General features: G+C 40.9%; 1 protein-coding gene across 3 annotated transcripts; it reads right to left on the minus strand.

The window, feature by feature from the left end:
- Positions 1-1,611: 1,611 nt before the first annotated feature.
- On the minus strand, positions 1,612-22,856 carry wipf1b (WAS/WASL interacting protein family, member 1b). 3 transcript variants are annotated; one of them, XM_083524669.1, is made up of 9 exons: positions 22,580-22,856; positions 10,037-10,155; positions 7,125-7,254; positions 6,722-6,739; positions 6,575-6,664; positions 4,727-5,461; positions 4,433-4,636; positions 3,932-4,045; positions 1,612-3,624 (listed from the first exon to the last, which is right to left on the minus strand). In XM_083524669.1, the coding sequence occupies exons 2-9, from the start codon at positions 10,085-10,087 to the stop codon at positions 3,572-3,574; spliced, it is 1,395 nt and encodes a 464-aa protein (XP_083380795.1). In that variant the 5' UTR covers positions 10,088-10,155; positions 22,580-22,856; the 3' UTR covers positions 1,612-3,571. The 3 variants fall into 3 exon arrangements, with proteins under 3 accessions (XP_083380795.1, XP_083380793.1, XP_083380794.1); XM_083524667.1 differs by having other exon boundaries at positions 6,575-6,739; XM_083524668.1 differs by lacking the exon at positions 22,580-22,856 and adding an exon at positions 19,565-19,705 and having other exon boundaries at positions 6,575-6,739.
- Positions 22,857-23,208: the final 352 nt, after the last annotated feature.

A 23,208-nucleotide genomic window follows, 5' to 3' on the forward strand; every position in this document is an offset into this window, starting at 1 on the left:
AAATGTCCTACTAGCTTCAATATATATTTTATTTACTAATATTATATATTATAATATTTTACATTATAATCCCCCCCCCCGTAATCAGTCCTCCTTTATTGCAGTATTATGCATATGAATGTATAATTCATTGTACACATATATTATGTATTATCATTAAGTTCTCAATTTGTTTTTAAAAATAAATAACCCTTAAATAATAACACTTAAATATTTCCCAAAGAATAGTTAAATAACAAATAAGAATTTCAACAGGCAAAAGTATGCAAACAAATTGTGTTTATCCAATACAATAATAACAAATGTGGGTAAATTGAATCCTTTAAATGGAACAGTCCAAAAAGAAAGATCTACAGCATGTGATTACTGATACACCAACAACCTGTCAGGCTGTTTATGAAATCTGGAATCAATAAATTGTGTTTTTAGTTTAATACATTTGTATATATAGAATATTTCATTCATGTTTTTTTTTGTACTCTGAAAAAGTCTCTGGCAAAATCTAATAAAATCCATTTGTCCTTTGTCTTTCTTTCCTTGTCTTGTCTCGATTCATCTTGTCTCATTTCATCAACCTTGTCTTGTGTAATTTGTGTTTCCGGTCCAAATAGAAAGCTGACACTTCCACATTTCATGGTGATAACAAATCTTGTTTGACGAGGATGATGGGATGAAACCTGAGAAGCTTTGGCCTGCAAAAATCACCGCATCTCAATCCCATGGGATTATGAACAAAAAAGAGAGCGGATGACAACAAAACACAAGTTTCATGCGTATGACCAGATTGTCAGTGTTATTAAAATGAGGACTCACATATCTGGTTCCTTTCCAAACTGGTACCACAAAGTTGGACATGCACAATAGTTCAGGATGTCTTTGGATCTGATAGAGTGAGATAAGATAAAGATAAGAGTGAGAGTAAATGAAAGAACACATTCTGCATTAAGGCTGGGTGGTGAGGTGGCATGTGATGACATAGACAATATGGACAAAAGTTCTGAGACACCCCACTATTCCAGCCATAAATGGTTCTTCTACAGACTATTAACACAAGGCTGAACACACAAGTTTATAGGATGTCTTTGAATTTTCCCTTTACTTGAATTAGGTGAGGTGAGGAGGCCTGGAGTGCAGCCAGCATTCCCATTCATCCCAAAAATGTTCAAAGGGTTGGAGCTCTGTAGCAGGAGATCTTCCTCCAAATCCAACACATGAAAAGCAGATCTTCATGGAGCTGGTTTTGTGCACAGGGGCATCATCATGCTTGTCATTGGTTAAACTTTAGATCTTAAGGTCATGAGTTCAAATCCCAGCTACACCAAGCTTCCACTCCTGGGCCCCTGAGTAAGACCCTTAACACCATAGCTGCTTGGATGAATGGCACAAATGTTACTTCAAGCACCTGATTTTATTAACCCCCTTGTGCCTGAATGAATCTCCACAAGCACACGCCAAAATCTAGTGGAACGTCTTCCCAGAAGAGTGGGGTTTATTATCATGAGAGCAAACTCTTGCCCATTTTTCCTGCTTCGAGCACGTCAACTTTAAAGACAATATGTTTACTTGCTGCCTAATAAATATCCACCCACTAACAGACAACAGACAACATGAAAGGTTCACTTCAACGTTTATTTAGAAAAACTCAAACACGTGTTCACATTCCACACAAACAGAACGAAGGCACAAGCAGAGAAGCTGCAACATGAACAGTAGAATTAAAACTATGGGAAGAACGAAAGAAAGAAAAAAAGAAAGAGTACCACTGTAAGTGCCTCAGTGACAGTGACATAACCAAGACGTCGCTAAAAGAAACTATAAACCCGCCCTAAAATATTACAGGAACCTTTTCAGAACTTCAATCCACAAGTTTGGTTGGATTTTATTATTAATTTTTTTGGTCTTCGCTTTGTGACTTCTTGTGACACGCATTTGTGCATTTTTGCTTATATACAAGTTTCAAAGGAAAACAGACTCATTTGCATAATCCCAGGATGTATCTCACTCATTCATCTCATCCCTCTGCGAAAACTCAAACCATTGGGAAAACGATCGCAGGAAAATTGTAAGCGAACGAAAATCCCACACAAGCTTATTTCTTATCTGCTTCTCAAATAGTAACAACACGCTCCATGCAAAAAAAAAAAAAGGGGGCGTGGCTTATTCTACAGAACGTACGGTCTATGGATAGGTGCATACAAAAAAAGCGCGCTTTTTAAACACGTTGTAATTTTTTTTTACAAACGTATAAATACTGAGCGCCCGGAAATGATAACGAGACGAAAATAAAGGCAGACGAAAAAAAAGTTTAGGCACTCTGTGGTCTTTGTGTCTAGACAAAGATCCTTATACGCATAGATCATAATTAAAGGTCCTTATAAGGCACATCCTTCATTACGAAATCAAATGTTTTTCCCGTATAATACACTTGCACAGGGTATTGCATGTTTCTGTAATCGGCTCTAAGTGCACACCGGATGCTTTTTTTTTTTTTTTTTCTAACAATCACATTATTGAGTATCATAGAGAACTGTAATAAAAAATGAAAAAACAAAAGAAACATGGATTTACATGAAATACTACACTTTAGCATTAATATTGAGAGTCTCAGGAACTCTTGCGCTCATCATGGAAAAAGATTTGAAGCTTAAAATCCTTCGTTTTGAAAATAATTGTTCACTGTTTAATCCAAAAAATATATTTTTTTACAGGAAATGAATGATTGCAAATTATGGAATGACACAATAATCTTTTGCTTCAGTGCTCCGTAATAAGAAAATTCTACCGTGTCTGCTTTTATTTTCTTTTTTTAAAATTTGTTTCTGTGTTTATTTTATGGAGAAATATCTAGATTTTTATTCCATTTTTCCAATCCAAGAAAACAAAACAAAATCCCTGCACATGATATTCGCAGATATTCGACAGCTGTAACGTGTCGACGGAAATGTTGGAAAAAAGCTGCATTATTCCTTTAAGTGTTACACAAAATAGAATAAAATATAAAAAAGCTGTGTTCATTATTGGATCCATGTGCATACAGAAATCGGACAAAAAAAAAAAAAGGATATATAGAGAAACAGAGAGTAAAAAAAAAAGACAGTAAATGCAATGAGAGGGCGACTGATGAAGGAGATTAAATGTATAAAGGCATGTCGTGGTGAACATGTTAAAGCAGCCGAGCCCATTTCCGGCCCTGTCAGATCATTTACTCATGTGTGTGGTGTAGTATGGGTGCGTACATCCCCACCCATGTATATAAAAAAAAAAAACGTGAGCATATCAAACGTTGGCCCAGCAGTGTGAACAGGGCAGGCACTGTGTGGTGATTCGTCAGCAAAATGTTTCTTGGTGTGTGTGTGTGTGTGTGTGTGTGTGTGTGTGTGTGTGTGTACAATTCTAGAAAACGGTCAGAGCGCCGACAATCTCGCCGTAAACGATGAATAGAATGGTACGTAAAAAAAAAAAAAAAAACATCAAGGAAGTGCCTAACATGCAAAAATGAATAAAAAAAAAATAAAAAATAAAAAAGGAGGAAGGAGGGTCATGGTGTCCCTGAGCGTCCAGTCCACGTCCTTCATCTGGGAATTGGAGGCAAAGGTGGAGCACCTCGCTCCTTTTTCGTCGAACCTTAAACAACACAAAAAGGCAAAAGCGTTCACATTCAGGTGAATGCAATGTGGTGCTTTTACTGGTGCTACTGTAATCGAATTTCATTTCTATTTCTCCGGGTTTGCGGTTACGGCTTAATAACCAAATCCATCCTTATTCATTATATAAAGGCTTTAATGAGACTGATGTCAATCCGTCATTATTGGTTTGGAAGAAGCAGATGCAGAGGACGAAGAAGAAGAAGAAGAAGAAGAAGAAGCTAAAACCATCATTATAAAGCTTTACAATAAAAGGAGGAAACTGTTACAAAATCATGCATGTGTACCTCTGCCTTCACTCCTGGCCAATTTGCTGGGGTACGTTTTCTGAAACGGGATGTACGGATCCGGAGGCGGGAAATCTGACACGGGGCGGAAATTGAAACGCGCTTCCCACTCGTCTGTAAAAAACACAACCAAAGAACATTATAGATAAATAGACAGAAAGACAGCAGGACAGACAGACAGACAGACAGACAAACGGACAGACAGACAGACAGACAGACAGACGGGTGGTGGGTGGATGGATGGATGGATTTATAGATGGAAATAATTTTTTTGCTAAATAATAATATACAGTTTCTATGGACATGATTATTGTATTTACATGTGGAAAGTTACGTAACTGTACATGAGGTGCACCAGCAAGTTGTAATATTAATTAAAATTGGGATTGGAAGCACATGATCATATCAGTGGCATCAACCTAAGAGACTGTAGATCGAGGTGCACTGATGGGATCTAGCTGGTGATCAAGACAAACATGGACCCAGAAGCTTATTACATACCTGCACCCTGACTGTGGTACCCATTGCCCATTGGAGGTGGAGGAGGGGGCGGTCCTCCGGAAGCGGGCCGGTCTGGTGGGAGGGGCGGTCGGCTGCCGACACGAGGAGGCTCTGACCCCACTCTGCTCGGAGGGGGCGGAGCTGCAGATAGCCTCATGTTTCCACTTCCCGGTCGTCCAGAAGGTGGTGGAGGTGGGAGGGGACCTAAACAGACACGAATAATAAAACATACTTAGAGATATAAAACACACGGATAGAAAAGATGTTCTAAAAATGCATGCAGAATATCTTTACCGCTTCGCCCAGACGGGTTTCGGCCCAAAGGAGGCGGTCTCTCAGACGGAGGCGGAGGAAGTGGGCCTGATCTCCCAGGCGTAGGAGGGGATGGACCATGAGGAGAGAGTGACAGGTGCCTCTGAGGAAGACGTGGCGTGTTCTCGTCACTGGGCTTTGGTCTTCCTGGGGGCAGTGGAGGAGCGGAGCTCACAGGCCCACGCGATGAGGAAGGTGGTGGAGGTGGCTTGCTGTTGGCAGAAGGAGGAGGGGGAGGGGGTGGGCTGTCCCGTGGGAGGCCCATGGATGGGCGGATGCCCGGAGGGACAGGAGGAGGGCGGTCTTCTCCTCGACTAGGAGCTGGTGGAAGAGGAGGGCGACTGGAATGAGGCACAGGAGGTGGGGCGGAAGGGCTGGAGTAGGGACGTCCGCCTGGAACCGGTGGGGGCGCCGCCTGCCTTCCAGAAGGGTTAGGAGGGGGCGGGGTAGGTGTACCACGGGGTCCGCCTGGCAGAGGAGGAGGTCCTTTGTTCTGTATACTGCTCTGATTGGGTCTCGGAGTGTTTGGAACGGGCGGAGGAAGCACTCCTGGGGTATCAGAGCTTGGGGGAGCCATTCGGAAACGTGGAGAGTCAGAAGGGCCATTACGCTGTCCAGGGAAACGTGGGGTGGAGCTGGCACCACCTACAAAAGGGCGAGGAGCAGAACTGCGAGTCCCTGGAGGAAGCATGGGGGGTCGAACGCCACCACCAGAGTCTAAAAATAATGAAAATAGGAAGATTGAACATCCAATTGTATTTTAGTGAACTGCTTAAAAGCTCTGCATTTTCCTACAATGATGTAACTATTTTTTATAAATTCTATTCTATATGTAATAAATCTCTATTCTGATCTATTGTTTTGTAACATGATGATGTGCATTGTGGATTCGCAGTGTGGAAATCAGCATTTTATTCATCATTCTTCTATTGCAGTTGCACTGTTTGAACACAAGAGGTCAGTGCAACCCATACAGTTCAAATATACAAGAGCACTCTGGTCACATGGTTGCATTTATTTCAGGACGAACCTGTGGATTTTATATCGCAACTAAATTCGCTACAATTCTACTGTAATACAACTATATTCTATTCTAGCTCCATTATATTCGAGCGTAATCCAGCTCCATTATAGTCTACTGTAATAAAGCCCTATTCTATTCTATTCCAACTCCATTATATTCTACTGTAATAAAGCCCTATTCTATTCTATTCTATTCTATTCTATTCTATTCTATTCTATTCTATTCTATTCTATCGTAATCAGCAATATTCTATTTTACTGTAATTTAGCTCTATTCTATTCTATTCTATCGTAATCAGCTATATTCTATTTTACTGTAATTTAGCTCTATTCTATTCTATTTCAGCTTCATTATATTTAAGTGTAATACAGCTCTATTCAATTCAGTGCAATTCTATTTTATTCTATTCCACTGTAATAAAGCTCTCTTCCGCTGCAGTGTGATACAGTTCTATAAAAACATTTCACTGTAATCATCTCTATTATATTCTATCATAATGTAGCTCTATTCAATTCATTTTAATTTTATTTATTCTACTCTACTGTAATAAAGCTCTATTCTATCTTAATGTAATTCAGATCTATTCTATTTATAGCTCTAAGCTTTTCTATTATATTCCAGCACAATTCTATTTTGGTGCAATACAGTTCTATTTGATTTTTTTCTACTGTAATCCAGCTTCGATATATTCTAGTGTATAATATGTTGTATGCCTGCGCATGTGTGTGTGTGTGTGTGTGTGTGTGTGTGTGTGTGTGTGTGTGTGTGTGTGTGTGTGTGTGTGAGAGAGAGAGAGCATTCCTTACCATCCCTAGTGGACCGCAGCTTTGGCATACCATCTTGAAACAGGCCTCCAAGTCCTCCTGGAGCACCACCTCCAAACCCACCTCCGCCTCCTCCACCGCCGCCGCCACCGCCGCCGCCGCCGCCACCTCCTCCACCACCTCCACCACCTCCACCTACTTTGGGCTCTGTGAAAAGAAATTAAAAGAAAATGAAGACAAAAACACTGTTCCATAACGTGTTCATTGGGGTGTAAGTGGATTTAAAGCTTCACAGCATGCTGGACGACAAAAAGAGTCACTCCATCATTCTCGACTCATCTATCACACAACTCTACTTCTTTTGTTTCATCACAGTGTTGCAGTAATGTTCATTTATTCACTGATATTTTTTGCTTTGTTTCCCCTGAGAGTGACTTTACCAAACTGCTTAATTCCTACAAAACATCTACAGGGTTTAGAACCTTCACCTGATGTCTTTGGCTTGCTACCCTGGAGCATCTGTGGTGTGTGTGTGTGTGTTTGTGTGTGTGTGTGTGTGTGTGTGTGTGTGTGTGTGTGTGCGCCTTCTTACTGTCGAGTACAGGTGCACTGCGGTCACTGGTAACAGTCTTTTTAAGTCGGGTTCCTTTGGAGATGTCGGACAGAAGCGCGTTCCTGCTATGCTGCTCAGACTTGTTCAGGAGGGGTTTCTCCGTGTTGGCCTGCAAACACACACACACACACACACACACACACACACACACACACACACACACACACACACACACACACAGTCAATCGCACTCTGTTGTTGGGATACATGTGCTTTAATGTCCTTCCATGTTTCCTTCACTCTCATAAATGCTTCAAGGATCTGATTATTCATGTTTTCTACTGTAATATAGCTCTATTCTATTCTATCCTATTCTATTCTATTCTATTCTATTTTATTCTAATCCAGCTCCATTATATTCTACTGTAATATAGCTCTATTCCAGGGGTGGCCAACCCGCGGCTCGTGAGCCGCATGCGGCTCTTTGGCCGGTTTCATGCGGCTCTTACGTTCATATCGATTTTTGTGTGTTTGATTTTTAATGTGCGTGTTCGCTTTGCTTACGTTCAATACGGTATTTTAAAACTTAAATGAGCGGCGCCCCTACTGGGAAACTTTGCGGTATATCAGACCTTGGCATGAGGCCAATCATAAATTACAGCGATGCACCGAGAATTTTCGGAAATACCTAAATCACCGAAACAACACGACAGAAACACAATTGTAATGAGGCAATAAAAAAGCGCAGCAGCACACGGTTATCTGGATAAGAGCAACATGTCCCCGGTGTGGGGAGAGCGATTTGCAAAACATGGAATGTTGAAATTTCAAGAGGGGGTGTATCTGCAAAGAGTTTCTCCAAGTCAGGTTTAATTTATCACCTGAAATCCAAACATCCCGATTGCCATTCTAAATATGAGAAGAACGCGGCACAGAAAAGTAAAGTCAATCCGAGCATGCGCACTCCGTCTGTAGAGGACGTTTTTGAAAAGGCAGGAAAGTTTTCCAGTGATGGTGCCGAGGCAAAAGGCAAACAAAAATTATGGATTTCATTGCCATTTGAATTGAATTTTCATTTCGGTGCATCCCTAAAATATTATCGTTGGTGTGGCCCTCTAACACAATTCAGGTTTCTCATGTGGCCCCTTGTAAAAATTAATTGCCCCCCCCCCCCCCCCCCTGCGGTATATTCATCTCACGCACATGCGCATTTGCCGAAAATACCGTATTGAACTCAAGCGAAGTGAACACGCACATAAAAAAAAAAAAAAAAAACACAAAGTCCTTGTTTTCTACCCTGAAACACGTGAAATCAAAGCATCGATCTGTTCTGACTGACACCCATGTGAAAGAATTGCTTCGAGTGGCAACAACGGAATACGAGGCAGATTTGAAGGGGATTGTTTAAGGCAAAGATGCCAAAAGTCCCACTAAGTAACATGCATAATAAAAGAAAAACGTGTGTGTGTGTGTGTGTGTGTGTGTGTGTGTGTGTGTGTGAGACAGTGCAGTGTTCATTGTTGAAAATGACTGTCCTGTGGTCTTAAAACTGTAGGAGTCAATTTCTGTCATTATGTTGGTGTGTGACATTTACAATAAATCTGTCTGAGCAGAGGTGTGTGTGTGTGTGTGTGTGTGTGTGTGTGTGTGTGTGTGTGTGTGTGTGTGTGTGTAAGAGGAAGGGATGGGTGATGTTCATGTGTGCCCATGTGTATGATGTGGCTCTTTGCGGTAACACGGTCAAAAATGTGGCTCTTGGTCTCTGACTGGTTGGCCACCCCTGCTCTATTCTATTCTATTCTATTCTATTCTATTCTATTCTATTCTATTCTATTCTATTCTATTCTACTGTAATATAGCTCTATTCTATTCTATTCTATTGTAATCCAGCTCCATTATATTCTACTGTAATACAGCTCTATTCTATTTTATTCTATTCTATATATTTATTTCTATTCAGCTCCATTATATTTTACTGTAATATAGCTCTATTCTATTCTATTCTATTCTATTCTATTCTATTCTATTCTATTCTAATCCAACTCCATTTTTATTCTACTATAATATAGCTCTATTCTATTCTATTTTATTCTATTGTAATCCAGCTCCATTATATTCAACTGTAATACAGCTCTATTCTATTCTATTCTATTCTATTCTAATCCAACTCCATTTTTATTCTACTATAATATAGCTCTATTCTATTCTATTTTATTCTATTGTAATCCAGCTCCATTATATTCAACTGTAATACAGCTCTATTCTATTCTATTCTATTCTATTCTATTCTATTCTATTCTATTCTATTCGGCTCCATTATATTCTACTATAATATAGCTCTGTTCTATTCTATTCTATTCTATTCTATTCTAGCTCTATTTTATTCTATTCTATTGTAATCCAGCTCCATTAATACAGCTCTATTCTATTCTATTCTATTCTTTTTATTTCTATTCAGCTCTATATATATTGTACTGTAATAAAGCCGTACTCTATTTATTATAATCAGCTCTATTTTATTCTATTGTAATTGGCTCTACTCTATTCTACTGTTATATCGCTCTATTCTATTCTACTTGTTCTATTCAGATCCATTATATTCTACTGTAATAGATATTCTCTATTCTATTCTACTATAACATAGCCCAATTCTATTCTATTCTATTCTATTCTATTCTATTCTATTCTATTAGACCAGATCTAGATAGATGTTTCTGTGCCCAAATTAATCACTGTTCCTTATTCATATGTTCTCTGCTTGACTCCAGGTTGTGCAGATCACACTCAGAGAACATTTACCTCAGGATGTGTTTCTGGTTTTACTTTAGTGAAGTTTACCTTTTCTATATAAAGTGTAATAAAGTGGCAAATAATCTGAATATAAAAGTAGGTGTGTGCGTGTGCGTGTGCGTGTGCGTGTGTGTGTGTGTGTGTGTGTGTGTGTAAAATACCAGAGCCAGGGTCGGGGGTGGGGGAGGAGGGGGCGGTGGGGGGACTGGCATCGTCTGTCCTCAGTGTCTCCTCCTCTTATAGCAAGCAGAGAGAAATGTAGGAATCAAACATCTGCAACCTGTGTAAAAAATACACACACACACACACACACACACACACACACACACACACACACACACACACACACACACACACACATAAATAATCCAGAACAATTTGTGGACGAAAATATAATCAGGTAATATCACAATTCGCATACATCCTTCAGCGTAACTGCTGTGTTTCATTTCCCATTCGAGTAGAAAAAAAAGGACCTGTGAAATCACCAAGAGCCGTTCCTCTAGGGTTCCTCTAATCAGCTGAGCCCTGGTTGGACAGGGAGTGGAGCTCCGCAACCAAAGTCTGTGAGGAACTATCTAGTGATCTCCGTTTTTCCAAGTTATTTATAAAATGGTTGTAAAAATAGGTCTAGAGCCACATGTGTTTCTCCTCAGACTGCACCTTTAAATCACATCCTGCTGTGTTCATACTTGAGCTGCTTGTTTTATCCAGGTGATGCAGAAAACAATCCGCGCTCCGGCAGCTGAACATGACGGCGTAACGACGCAACAATGCTGCAGGAGTGTGTGTGTGTGTTTATATGAGGGAGAAAAAAATAACTGAAGTTTTGACACTGAATTCTTTAGTGGAACAATCGGAGTAAAATCAGGATCTATGGCGCATCTGTGTTCCCGTTTTGTCCACCGCTTCTCTCATTTAACAAATCAAATGCAAATGATGACAAACACGTCTGCTTCTGTCCATCTATCTCTTTTCTGTTCATTCTCTCTTTGTGTGTCTGTGTCTCTGTCCTTTTCTATATATATGTGAATATGTAGATTCATATGTGTGTTTCTGTCTCCAATTCTCTCAGAGTCTGTCTCGTTGTGTCTCTATGTCCGTGTTTGTGTTTCTATTGTGTGTGTGTGTGTGTGTCTCAAGGTGCATCCTCTATGGTTCTCTCGGTCCCTCTCTGTTTCTCATCTGTGTCCTGGCATGTAGGCACACACACTGATCAGGCATGACATAATGGCATTATCATCTCTCCATATTCATTTGACACCCAATGACACTCTCTCTCTCCATATTCATTTCTCACGCTGTCTCTCTAGCCCCATGTCTGTCTCTCCACCTCTGTCTTTCTCTCCGTCCTCTCTCCCTGTCCCCCTATCAATTCAATTCAATTGTTATTTGTGTACAGCTTTTAACAATGAACATTGTCTCAAAGCAGCTTTACACAGATAATGTGGTAATAAAAAATGAATGAGATTTTCTTTATAAGTGTAAGTTTGTCCCTGATGAACAAGCCAATGGCTTGTGGTGGCAAATGACTGTGGTGAAGGGAGAAACCTTGAGAGAACCCATCCTCATCTGGGTGGCACCAAATGTCCATTTATTACAGATATATGGAAATCAGATGCAAACTGTAGTCCTGAGGCAGTGTAGCAGACTGTTGACTTTAACAACAGTCCAAATCCAAATCCTCAAAGTTCTTTTTATTACTCCGTAATTTCATGGATCTCCATGCCGCAGATGAGAAACCATCTCCTGCTGCAGAAAGTCACCTCCAATTGAGGAGAGAACACCATCTAGAGGCAGGCCGGGATGAAGTAGGCAGATCCGAGAAGAAAAGAGGGGCAGGAACAGTGGTCACTGGTACCCACAGACCCCTCTCTCTCTCTTTAGGCCTTTCATCGCTAAAATCCAGTGCAGGCCATAAACAGGAAATAATAAAACAGATATAGCTCTCGCTTCCCTTTCGCTACCTCACGACACGTCGAGTCTTTGTGGTGAGGAAAATTTCGGGTCATTACGGTCACTAAAGACACACACACACAAACACACACACACACACACACACACACACACACACACACACACACACACACAAACAAACACACAAACACACACACTCTCTCCCTCTCTTTTAACTGGCTCAGTAAAACACACTCTCTTTCATCACCAGTGCCCCTCCCAGTCTGCCACATCATTGCTGTTCCTCTCTTCCTCTCTTTCACTCTATCCCCCTACTCCTCCCCTCGCTCTGCCTTTCTGCACAAGCACTTGGTTTTTTTATTGCAGCGAGCGGACATCCGCTGAGCGTGCCAAAACTTTTGCACGCTGGTGCAAGTAGGCTGTGATGTGGGCACATGGATGTATTAACAATAGCCACGAAAAAGATAGAAACTCTCACACACACACACACACACACACACACAAACTATTATATACAATCATGCTACTGCGAACTAGCTGTTACTAAAGGACACACACATGCACATATACAAACAGACATCCGCAACCTCAACCCTAACCATACAGCTTGGACAAGTGTGTGTGTGTGTGTGTGTGTGTGTGTGTGAGTGAATGATCGCTTACAGAATATTATTAACCACTGAGATTTGGGGAAAACACAGCGTGTCCTTTAGAAGGCCCTGGACTGAAGCTTGTTTTCATTCCAAAGTCGCAAGCGCTTGAGTCAGGACACGCTTCTGCACAGAATCTTTACACACACACACACACACACACACACACACACACACACACACACACACACACGGACGCAAACACACACACACACACACACACACACACACACACACACACACACACACACACAAAACACCATTTCACACACACGTATATGTACATGCCTAATGTCTAAAGCAGGTGGCTGAAGCGGATAAGCACACTATATTACTGACTGTGATGACATACCAAATATAAGAGCGCGCACACACACACACACACACAGACACACACACACACACAGATGTTGATGCCCTAATTTCTAAAGCAGGTGGCTGGAGCGGGTAAGCTCGGCCTTTTAAAACCTGACTGTGAAGACATAACCAAACATATGAACACACACACACACACACACACACACACACACACACACACACACACACACACACACACACACTGAACGACTGTATTTGTATGTAAGAATCGTGGAAATATGTAGCACTATTAACATTTTTAATAACGTTCTTCCACACAAACACGTCGTCTGACCATCAGACCATCAGATTGATACATGCCTCTTTTTGAACATTCCATTCCATATTTGGTCGCCATTTGCTCTTATAAAAAGCTCCACTCTTCTAAGAAGATGTTCCACTACATTTTGTGACGATTCATTCAGCCACAAGGGTGTTAGTAAAGTCAGGTTCTGATGGAGGTGAGGTGAGGAGTGAAGTCAACATTCACATTCATGCCACAGGTGTTCGAAAGCTCTATAGCAGGAGATCTTCCACCAAATCCAACCCATGGAAAACATATCTTCATGGAGATGTGCAAATGTATGTTTTATTATTAGTGAAACCAAACTCAACAAAGAGCATGAAGGCAAAATATTTGTGTAAATGTTTTAAGGTAATTATGGTGTTTTAAATGACAAATTTTCATTGCCGCGTTTCCACACGGACGGTTTTAATTGCCGGATGTGCGCGCCATGCTGGAATTGGGTGCTCGATTTAAGATTTAGCACATCAGTAAAACAAATGTTTAGTGATTAAAAAAGATTTTTGTACCTACAGTACACACCTTTAGATAAGTCTTCATATAAGTGTTAATATGAGAATACTGAGGAAACCCTGAGGTCAGCTCAAGGTCGAAAAGAAAGATGCTAACCAGACTAATATCGTCGATGTGCGATACAAAGACAGAATGTCACCCTGTTCCCGAGGTCACAAAAACGTAACGATACCTCAGAAAATCTGTCCCTGTATAAAGTGATTATTGATATTGATTATTTTAGTAAAAGCTGCTGTTTTTTGGGGCAGAAAGACAGACAGAGAGACAGACAGAGAGACAGACAGAGAGACAGACAGACAGACAGACAGACAGACAGACAGACAGACAGACAGACAGACAGACAGACAGACAGACTCTAGACTATATGAACGTTTTGGTTTATAGGAATGTGGTGAGACCTGAGATGTTATATGGGTTGGAGACAGTGGCATCGAGTAAAAGACAGGAGGTGGAGCTGGAGGTAGCAGAGCTGAAGATGTTGAGGTTTTCATTGGGAGTGATGATGATGGACAGGATTAAAAAATAGTTTATTAGAGAGACAGCGCATGTAGGACGTTTTATTGACAAGGTAACGGAGGTGAGATTGAGACGGTTTGGACATGTGCAGAGGAGGGACATGGGGTATATCAGTAGGAGAATGCTGAGGATGGAGCCACCAGGAAGGAGGAAAAGAGGAAGACCAAGGAGGAGGTTTATGGATGTGGTGAGGGAAGACATGCAGGTATTTGGTGTGAAAGAGGCAGATGTAGAGGACAGGGTGTATAGAGACGGATGGTCCGCTGTGGCGCCCCCTAATGGGAGCAGCCGGAAGAAGAGGAAAAAGAAGATATGAACTTTTCGCTTGATGTTGTAGTGAAATATCACATTTAAGCAATTCCTTAATTTTGATTTTCAGCACGTCATGGAGAAAGATTGAAGTGGAAAATATAATTCAAATAAATTGTTCGGAAATTGTAATAAAGAATGCCACAATACACGTTCTTTTCATACTTTTTTAAATCGGCGAAAGACTCCTCTCTGTTATAGCGTTGTACTGGTTTTTCTTTACAAAAAAAAAGCAATGCAGCTGTTTTAAGGCCGATTTAACGAATCATATATATCATGATCAATGCATCACAGTATGAGATTTCTTATCATGTGGCCCACCCTTATGCAGTCCGTAGTAATGCACTTATCTATCACTTGTTACATCAATGCAGATTGAATTGAATAAAATGTATAGAGAAACAAAAGACAATGAACGAGATTGTGGTATGGTTTAAAGAGTAAATCTGTACAACCGCCGCTTTCATTTCTGCTTTTTTCGCACTCGCTTCACTCACTCCTCAGACTCATTTTAGATAATAGACACCGCCCCCTAGCCACAGTATCCCAGAAACCCTCCTTCGTATGACCTCGCGAACACTCAGGCAATGAGGCTCGCTCACTCTCGGTTTCACACCCCGAACAATCGCTCGTTTCCTTCCTTGCTTGCTCAGTTCTTTTCACTCCAATCTGATGTTCACTCACTGCAGGTTGAGGTAAAACTGATCTACGCACTCGGTTTATTTCGTGTGCATTTCTCATGATGATAAGCAGGACTTCCCTAGCTGGCTTCAGTTTCCTGATAACAGCTACAGCACAATATTTGTTGTTTTTTTTCCACTCTGAAGTTTGCGCTCTGACTGTTAATGTGGTTACACAGCTGAGTGCAAAAAGTTTGCATCCAAAAACGCTTGTTTTAGCAGATAAACCATTTAGAGCAACAGTTACTGTTTTTTATCATTTCTTTTTATGGTTTTACACAGAAATAAAATGCCACATAGTGACGCTAAACTATTTGTGTTGCTTGGCCTTTTAAACCTCTCAGTTTAACTTTTTTCGCTGTTGAATTCTTTTTTTTTGTTTTATTCAAACTGAGCCATGTTTTCGGATTTGAGTCTTGGAAACACCCACATTTGATTTTCTTGCATTCGTTAAATTTGTAGATTTGTAGATTTGCAAAGCACCATAAAGGATTTAATGGAAAGTAGGTTTGGGGGCGTATTGGGAGGGTCTCACAAACTTTTGCACACCCTTTTAATTTAATTAAATAAAAAACCCAATAGTAATAATTGGCAGTCGGGTGTGTGTTTTAGTTGTGACAGGATTCGTCAGAGGGGTTTATCAGTTCTGAGTGATGGGAAAATCCCTGCTAGGTGGAAAAACACTTATTTCACAGTGAGTCTAAAATGAAAACACGGCCTACATGTGGTGTCAACTGACATCAGGGGGTCATGATTTACACGATAACAATGTTAAGAGAATACTTGAGTGGGAGGTCAGAGCCAACAGCCGTGCTCTCCGAGTGGGAGTACAGGTAGTCCCCGAGCTACGATGGAGATTCGTTACCATCGTAACGTGAAAATATCCTAAGTCAAAACATGACCTAGCCTACATAGGATGCTTAAAAAATGGTGATCAGTATGGGGTAGTAATCTGCAATTTGTTAAATTACATAATTTAGCAAAATAGCGCAATTTACAGTATCATACTGTATACATTTTACAGTCTATATTAGAGGTCAACCAATTCATCGATTTTGCCGCTTAATCAGCACAGTTAGTTGATAGCTGGAACTATCGACTATGGTTAAAGATCCATATTGATAGTTTTTCCGGCTACCGGTCTGTAGTCATTACGATAGCGACCTCTAGAGGCGAATCCCGAACTCCACATGCTGTTTGTTTTAACATTAAACTGCGTGCTGCATGGAGAGCGCTATATTTATTACTTATAATGTATTATTGATATACCCATATTTATAAATATATTCATGTTTATCGTTTAGCACATTTTCATGATTTGGTACTGTTTTCTTTTTTGTAATAAAGTTCAGTACTATTTTACATAGTGTTATGTTGGTTTTTTGTATTCAGTGAAGGCGGAGCATAGCCTGCTAGGTTTGCATAACGCGTGAAACAAAGTATTTTACGATCTTGTCGTATCGTTATCGCCATTGTAAGAACGTAAAAATAGACTGCAAGTCAAACCATTATAACTCAGGAACCATGTGTACTATTTCTTTCATGCGAATTAAACAGACGCTAGACAACCGTGGGCGTCTGCATGCTCACATACACAGGAAAGGGATGATAGAATGCTGCTTTTTTTTTTTTTTTATAAGTGCAAAAAATATAAAGGAAACGTATGACACCATTATGACATTATATCCTATGTTTTGAGCCTGTATGGTGAATCGGGTTGTTATATCATCACAATTTCTCAGTTCTCATTTGTGGTGTAATGAATCATGGTTTCTTCAACCCTATTTTTTGTCAATTACCATCCACCTGTTCGAGATTGGGTTTCCTTCCAGTCGTGAATCAGGAACTCTTCCTGCATGTCCTACCTGGACTGAGATGGATAGAGTTGAATTACAACACGTTTTTTCATTAATGGTATTTGGCAGACACCATCAAAAAGAGCGACTTTATGTTTTTTTAACCTCGTTCATAAAACTGAGCATACAACAAAAGAGTTAAGGGCCTTGACCCAGGAATGTCAGCTTGGTGAGGCTGGGATTTGAACTCACCACCTTCGGTCCAATGGCTCAACTGCTAAGCTTCACATTTAAAAGCATGGATATTTCAATCTAGGGATTTGATAAAGTAATGAACATCAGGCAACCGTTAATACGTGGAAATGTCTACTGCCTGGAAACCCACACATTTCCCTTTAGACTGCAGATCTTACTTCAGCATAGATGTGATGTAAGATGAAACCGCGAATGGCAGTCAGTGGTACTCAAACGGTAGCTGGTAATCCTCGCAAGAATTGAATTACTGAAACGAGCTCTAAGAGATTAAAGTATCGTACAGTGTGTCATCCTGTCCCGTGTAAAAGAACACCAGACCAACGATTTCCTCATTAACACGCAACGTCGTTATGAAATGACTCCGATTTGGGAGTTGAAACTCCTCCCTTCGTTCGACATTCAGACCCTCGGCTCATGCACTCATACCGTCCCTTAATCCCATGCCGCCGCACGATCGATTGGAGGCGTGGCCTGAGCTCGCAAAGTGCATATTATCCAGGCAGTGTAAGGCTCTAGATTACAGCTGAGAACATTAACCCCGCTGGCTTCTGGGAATTTTATACAACAGAGAAGCGTCATGGTTGTGTTACTTCACCAGAGGAACACTCATGCGTACGTGTGAACTCACAACATATAACTCGGGTTAGAGACTAGAGCGTCGTGAGAAAGACGTATGCATACACTGAGGTGGGACATGTAAAAAAAAAAAAAGAAAAAAAAAGAAAAAGTGGACATTTTTGTTCTTATCTCTGTTTCATCATCATTGTCAATCCGTCTTTGTGTACATCTGTGTTTTTCTTTGCATCTCACCCCTCCATTTCTCTCTCTTTTTCGCAAATTGTCTCTGTCTCTCACTATCCATCTGTAATGCCTCCCTTCAAAGTCTCAGTCCATCTATGTCTCTCTATCTGTATCTTCTTTGTGTCTTTTCGTCACACCGTCTCCCTAGGTTTGTCTCCGACTTTCTATCTGCATCTTTTTTCTGCACCCCTCTCAAATTCATGGTCTCTCAATACCCATGTCTTTCTCTGTGTCTTTGTCCCAAGCTTTGTCCTAGGTGTGTGTCTCCCTCTCTCTCTGTCTTTATCAGTATCTTGTCTCCTTCCCTCTCACTCTCCCTGTCTCTCTCTTGATTTCTCTCATTTGCTCCCTGTCTCGCTCTAATGGTCTTGCTCTGTATCTCTCAATGTCCATGATTATCTGTCTGCCCCCATTTCTTTCAGTCTCTCTCTCTTTGTCTTTCCATCAGGTTTGTCTTTGTGCTTCCGTGTCTCGTTTTTTATTATATATCTCGTCTCCCTTTCCCGGTCTCTCTCTCTGAGTTTATTTTTTTTTTCGATTCTCTCAATGTCTCTGTCTCTCAATGTCTATGTATCTCTCTCTCTCTTTGTATCTTTCTATCACACTGTCTTTATTGGTTAGTCTCTGTCTCTCTTTGTATCTCTCAATCGCTGTCTCTCAGAGTCTGTATCTATCTGTCTGTCTCTGTCTCTTCTGTCTCTTTTTCGTTCCTTGTGACTTTCCATCACACAGTTTTTCTCCTTCTGCTTGTGTTTTCTTGCATCACTCTCAAGGTCTCTGCCTCTCTTTCTTTCTGTGTGTCTCTCTTTGTCTTTTCATCCCACTGACTTCATAGGTTTCGCTCTCTGCCTGTCTCTCTCCAAGCGTCTCTCACTCTCTCTGTATCTCTCAATGTCTCTGAAAGAATTTACGTACGTTCACTCCTGCAGCCGCCCGAGGGAAAGTTACTAAATGAGACTCAGATAACAAACTCTTCCGTTTTTTTTTGGCTGGAAATGCACAAGTATTTATTTTTTACATTCTCACACGCCACCACACTCACACTCACAATCCATCTCACACTCACACACACACCCTGACCGCGAGCTGGGAGACATCATGACCTCGCAATGTCTCTCAGCGTCTGTCTATCTCTCAATCTCCATGGTATCTGACTCCATTCCTTTCTGAGTCTCTCTCTTTGTGTCTTTAAGTCACACTGTCTTTCGTGTCTTTCTGTCTTCCGATATGTATCTTGTTTTCCTGTCCTTCACTGTCCTGGCTGTTTTTTTCCTGTAACATCTTAGTTTGTCTCTGTGTCATTTCTTTGTATGTGCGTCTCTTTGTGTCTTTCCAGGTTTGTCTCCGTCTAATGTCACAGTAAAATCCTCATAACCTCGTTCCCTACACTCAAGCGAATTTCAGCACACCTCCGGGTATCCGAGTGTAACGGAAGCAGTGCCACCCACAGAGCATGGTGTAAACTTAACCCCCACGACCTCACACACACACACACACACACACACACACACACACACACACACACACACGTGCGCACACACACACACAAATCAAAAGGGCAGCAATTGCTGGGTGTTTCTGCGTAACCTACCACATCTGGAGCAACATTCAAAACACCAGGTAGCGCATCGTCACCACAGACCAGCCAGGAAATAGGAACGAATGACTCTCTGTCTTTCTTTCGTTCACATTTCTTTCCACTTCCTCTTAAAAAAAAAAAAAAAAAAAGACGTTTGCACTTCCTCCGAAAGGCCGAATCAGATTGTACGCTGCTTAAGTAACGTGCATTCTTTTCAAACCGTGCAACCTGAAGGTCGTACGCTTCCACGCGCTATTTCTAGGAATTTAACAAAAATGTGTTGTTACTTAATCGCACCAAAGGGCTGAAGTTCGCGCGATCTCATACAGAACCACGAGTGAATGCAATAGCTGGTGCCCCCCCCCCCTTTCGCCCACCCTCACCCACCATCGCCCCCCTCCACCAGCCCCTGCTTCCCCTTAGCTTCTGAAAAAGAAAAAAAAAAAAAGCAGAGCCCCATATTGTCCAACTCTATACACAACTAATTCACTTTATTTATTTATTTATATATATATATATATATATATATATATATATATATATATATATATATATATATATATATTTATATATAATCCTATTTTGCTAGATGCAACTATGACGTATTAAGTATTTAAGTAATTATGTTTTTAATAGCTCGTCCAATATCAAGTCTCAAAAACTGACAGATAGTTTCATCAGCAACAGCCTCTCATGAATATCATCATTGAATTTGCATATATATAAATATATAAATATAATTATGCAAATCGGCTGCTAATTCTAATAAACGTATCTTCTGCAGCAGAGGTAGCTCCTGGTTTTTCTTTCCTGGGACGTCCTCATGAGAGCCTGTTTCTGTGTAACGTTTGATGGTTTTGGATAAGCGCATGTGCCAAAATGGTGCAAATGTGAGGTGAGCAAATGAAGTGCATCAGTTACCTCAAAATGAAGTTCTGGTGAAAAGTGTTATTAGTACAGTATGCTTTATTTGCTTTTATTGATACAAATATTTGATTTCATTTGACTAGCATTATCTCCATTAGCCAATGCTAGGTTTTTGCTAGCAAAACATTTTTCAGTTTACTTTCATTGAAAGAAGATCGAAGATTTTTCTCTTATTGATAGTTTTACTAAACTGCGTCTGAAACCCGTTTTGCTTTGCCGTCATTAATTGTGCAAAACGTCATTAAACGTCGAAGAGGAAGTGCTTGTATATGTTATTATGTAGGTGTTTATTGTTGAGGAACCACAAGTTCCTCAACTGGTGCACATTACAGCATTAGCAACTCACACTCACATTCACACACACACACACACACACACACACACACACACACACACACACACACACACACACACACACAACACAAACACACACACACACACACACACACACATACTAAACACCCGATGACAATGTGGGCCTGTGTGTGAAGGGTTGCCGTACTCAAAGCCACAGAGTTCAGAGCCGGTCAGTATTCACGTTAGAGTAAATCAGTTGATGCCCCAAGTGAACATCTGACACCCCCGGGGTAAATACAGCAGGCATCATAAAGTTCACACTGTAATATGCACCATGACACATTTTATATCAGAATTACCACAAAAACTCTTGTTTGCTTTCAATCTCTTTTTCTCTTCTCTGTCTGTGTCTCTCTATCAGTCCATCGCTGGCCCCCCCTTTCACTGTATGTTTGTCTCTGTGTCTCTCTGTCCTTTACTGTCTTTCTTTCACTTTCACTGTGTCTCTCTCAAACTCTGCGTCTTGCCTCTATCACTCTTTTTATGTATTCCTTTATTTCTATCCTCCTTTTATTTCTTTCCCTCTTTTGATTTGTGTCTCTCCGACTAGCTGTGTCTTTTTCACCGTCTTTGATGGTATCTCTCTCTTCCTCTATTTGTATCACTTTTTGACTGCGCCTTTCGCTGACTCTTTACATCTTTCTCCCCATCTGTCACTCTCTATTCTTCCTTTTTTTGTCCAACTTTCCCATAATAGTTCTCTCTCTCTCTATCTATCTTTTTGTCTCTCTCTTTCTGTTTGTGTCTCTCTGGTTGTGTGTCCTCCCATCTTTTCGGTTGTGTCTCTCTTCTGCTGTCTATCTCTCCCTCTATCTGGTTGTGTTTCTCTTTCTTCCTCTATCTCTATGTGTCTCTCTCTATGTGTCTCTCTTTTTCTGTGTCTTTCTCTTTCTGGCTTTGTCTCTCTACCACTGACACACATTCTCTCTCTCTCTCTCTCTTGTTGTCCATTTCTCCCCCTATATGAGTGTCTCTCTTTCCCTCTATCTGTGTCTCTCTTTCTAGTTCTCTCTCTCTCCCCATCTGTGTTTTTCTTTCTATTTATTTCTCTCTCCCTTCATCTGTGTCTCTATTCATCTCTCTCTCTCTCTCTCTCTCTCTCTCTCTCTCTCTCCCTTCATCTGTGTCTCTATCCATCTCTCTCCCTCTCTCTCTCACACACTACTACTTTGTTCAGTCACATGACCCTAATGTCCACGTCACAACAAACTGTAAATAAATACATCACATATTTCTGTTTAAACAAGTGAATGAGTGAAATGAGGTTTCGGGTAAAGCGCGCATGCGCGGTACAACGGGACCCCAGCCAAGGTTTGTAGCTGCTGTGAAAACAATGTGTGTCTTTGGCTCTAGTATAATGAGATGATTTTAAAGTCATAAGAACATGAACACCGGCACGGGGCTGGGACTCGGATTAAAGTGCGTCATGTGGAGCTTTTGGTTTTGAGTGTGTTGGAGGAGCATGCTGCTCAGGAAGTGACCAGGAGGAACCTCTTTCTCCATCTTAAAGTTGGCATTACTTCGGGTTTTTCAGTGTGGAGGGAGGGGGTGGTGGTGGTGATGGTCAGTTAGAGCGTTTTATTTGTACAATAAAATCCTAAACCATCTCTTACAACCTTACCAGGACTATTCTTGAGATGTCTTCTGAACGCCATGAGATCCAAACATCCTGTTGAGACCATAATAATAAAAAAATAAAAAAATAAAAAAAAAGTTGCGCTTAAAAAAGATTTCTGGACTCACCGGTTATTGCTGGATGGGTTTTTATTCCACTGGACCCTCCTTCCGTCCAACAAACACCAAATAAATCCTCAAAGAGTCCTCCTGCAGTCCATTTGGGGTTCGTTTGACATCTGTATGGAGACCAGAGTCGCTCGCGGGAGCCACTCCTTCCCGCAAAAGCACGCACGCGCGCGCACGTTTCCGCCCCAACGCTTTACTAAAATTATTCAGAATAAAAATATAACCCGAGGATTCAGAGGGTCAGGAACACGTCTGAGAATAAAGCGGAAGTGTGTGTGTGTGTGTGTGTTTGGGGGGGTTTCTCCAGAGCTACTGACGTGTTCAGTTTTTCCGAGGTCTTTTTCTTTTTTCTTTTTTTTTTCTTTTTTTTCGCCGACGAGAACCGTCTGCGTCTTTAATCTGAGATAGGGATTCCAGATGTGGAGCTGCAGCAACATCTGTCAGGGAGTGATAAAGAAAGAAAAAGGAGAGGGGGGGGGGGTAATTGAGTTCATTGAAAGTTATGATGCAACATAAACACTGAATTGTGATATAAATTTGTTGAAATTGTAGAAATTCATATTGTGACACTTTGTGTTGTGCTGTGGCCGAAACTCCAAGTCGTTCTACACATACAACTTAAAAAAACT

The sequence above is a fragment of the Silurus aristotelis genome (assembly GCF_946808225.1).
Source record: "Silurus aristotelis genome assembly, chromosome: 2".
NCBI lineage: Eukaryota > Metazoa > Chordata > Actinopteri > Siluriformes > Siluridae > Silurus > Silurus aristotelis.

Excerpts from the sequence above, each read along its gene's own strand:
- wipf1b (XM_083524667.1), bottom strand. The coding sequence starts at position 10,087 with ATGCCAGTCCCCCCACCGCCCCCTCCTCCCCCACCCCCGACCCTGGCT. Across the intron at positions 6,740-7,124 it reads CAGTGCACCTGTACTCGACA|AGCCCAAAGTAGGTGGAGGT; the intron begins GTAAGAAGGCGC and ends TTCTTTTCACAG. Across the intron at positions 3,625-3,931 it reads GGCCAGGAGTGAAGGCAGAG|GTTCGACGAAAAAGGAGCGA; the intron begins GTACACATGCAT and ends GTGTTGTTTAAG.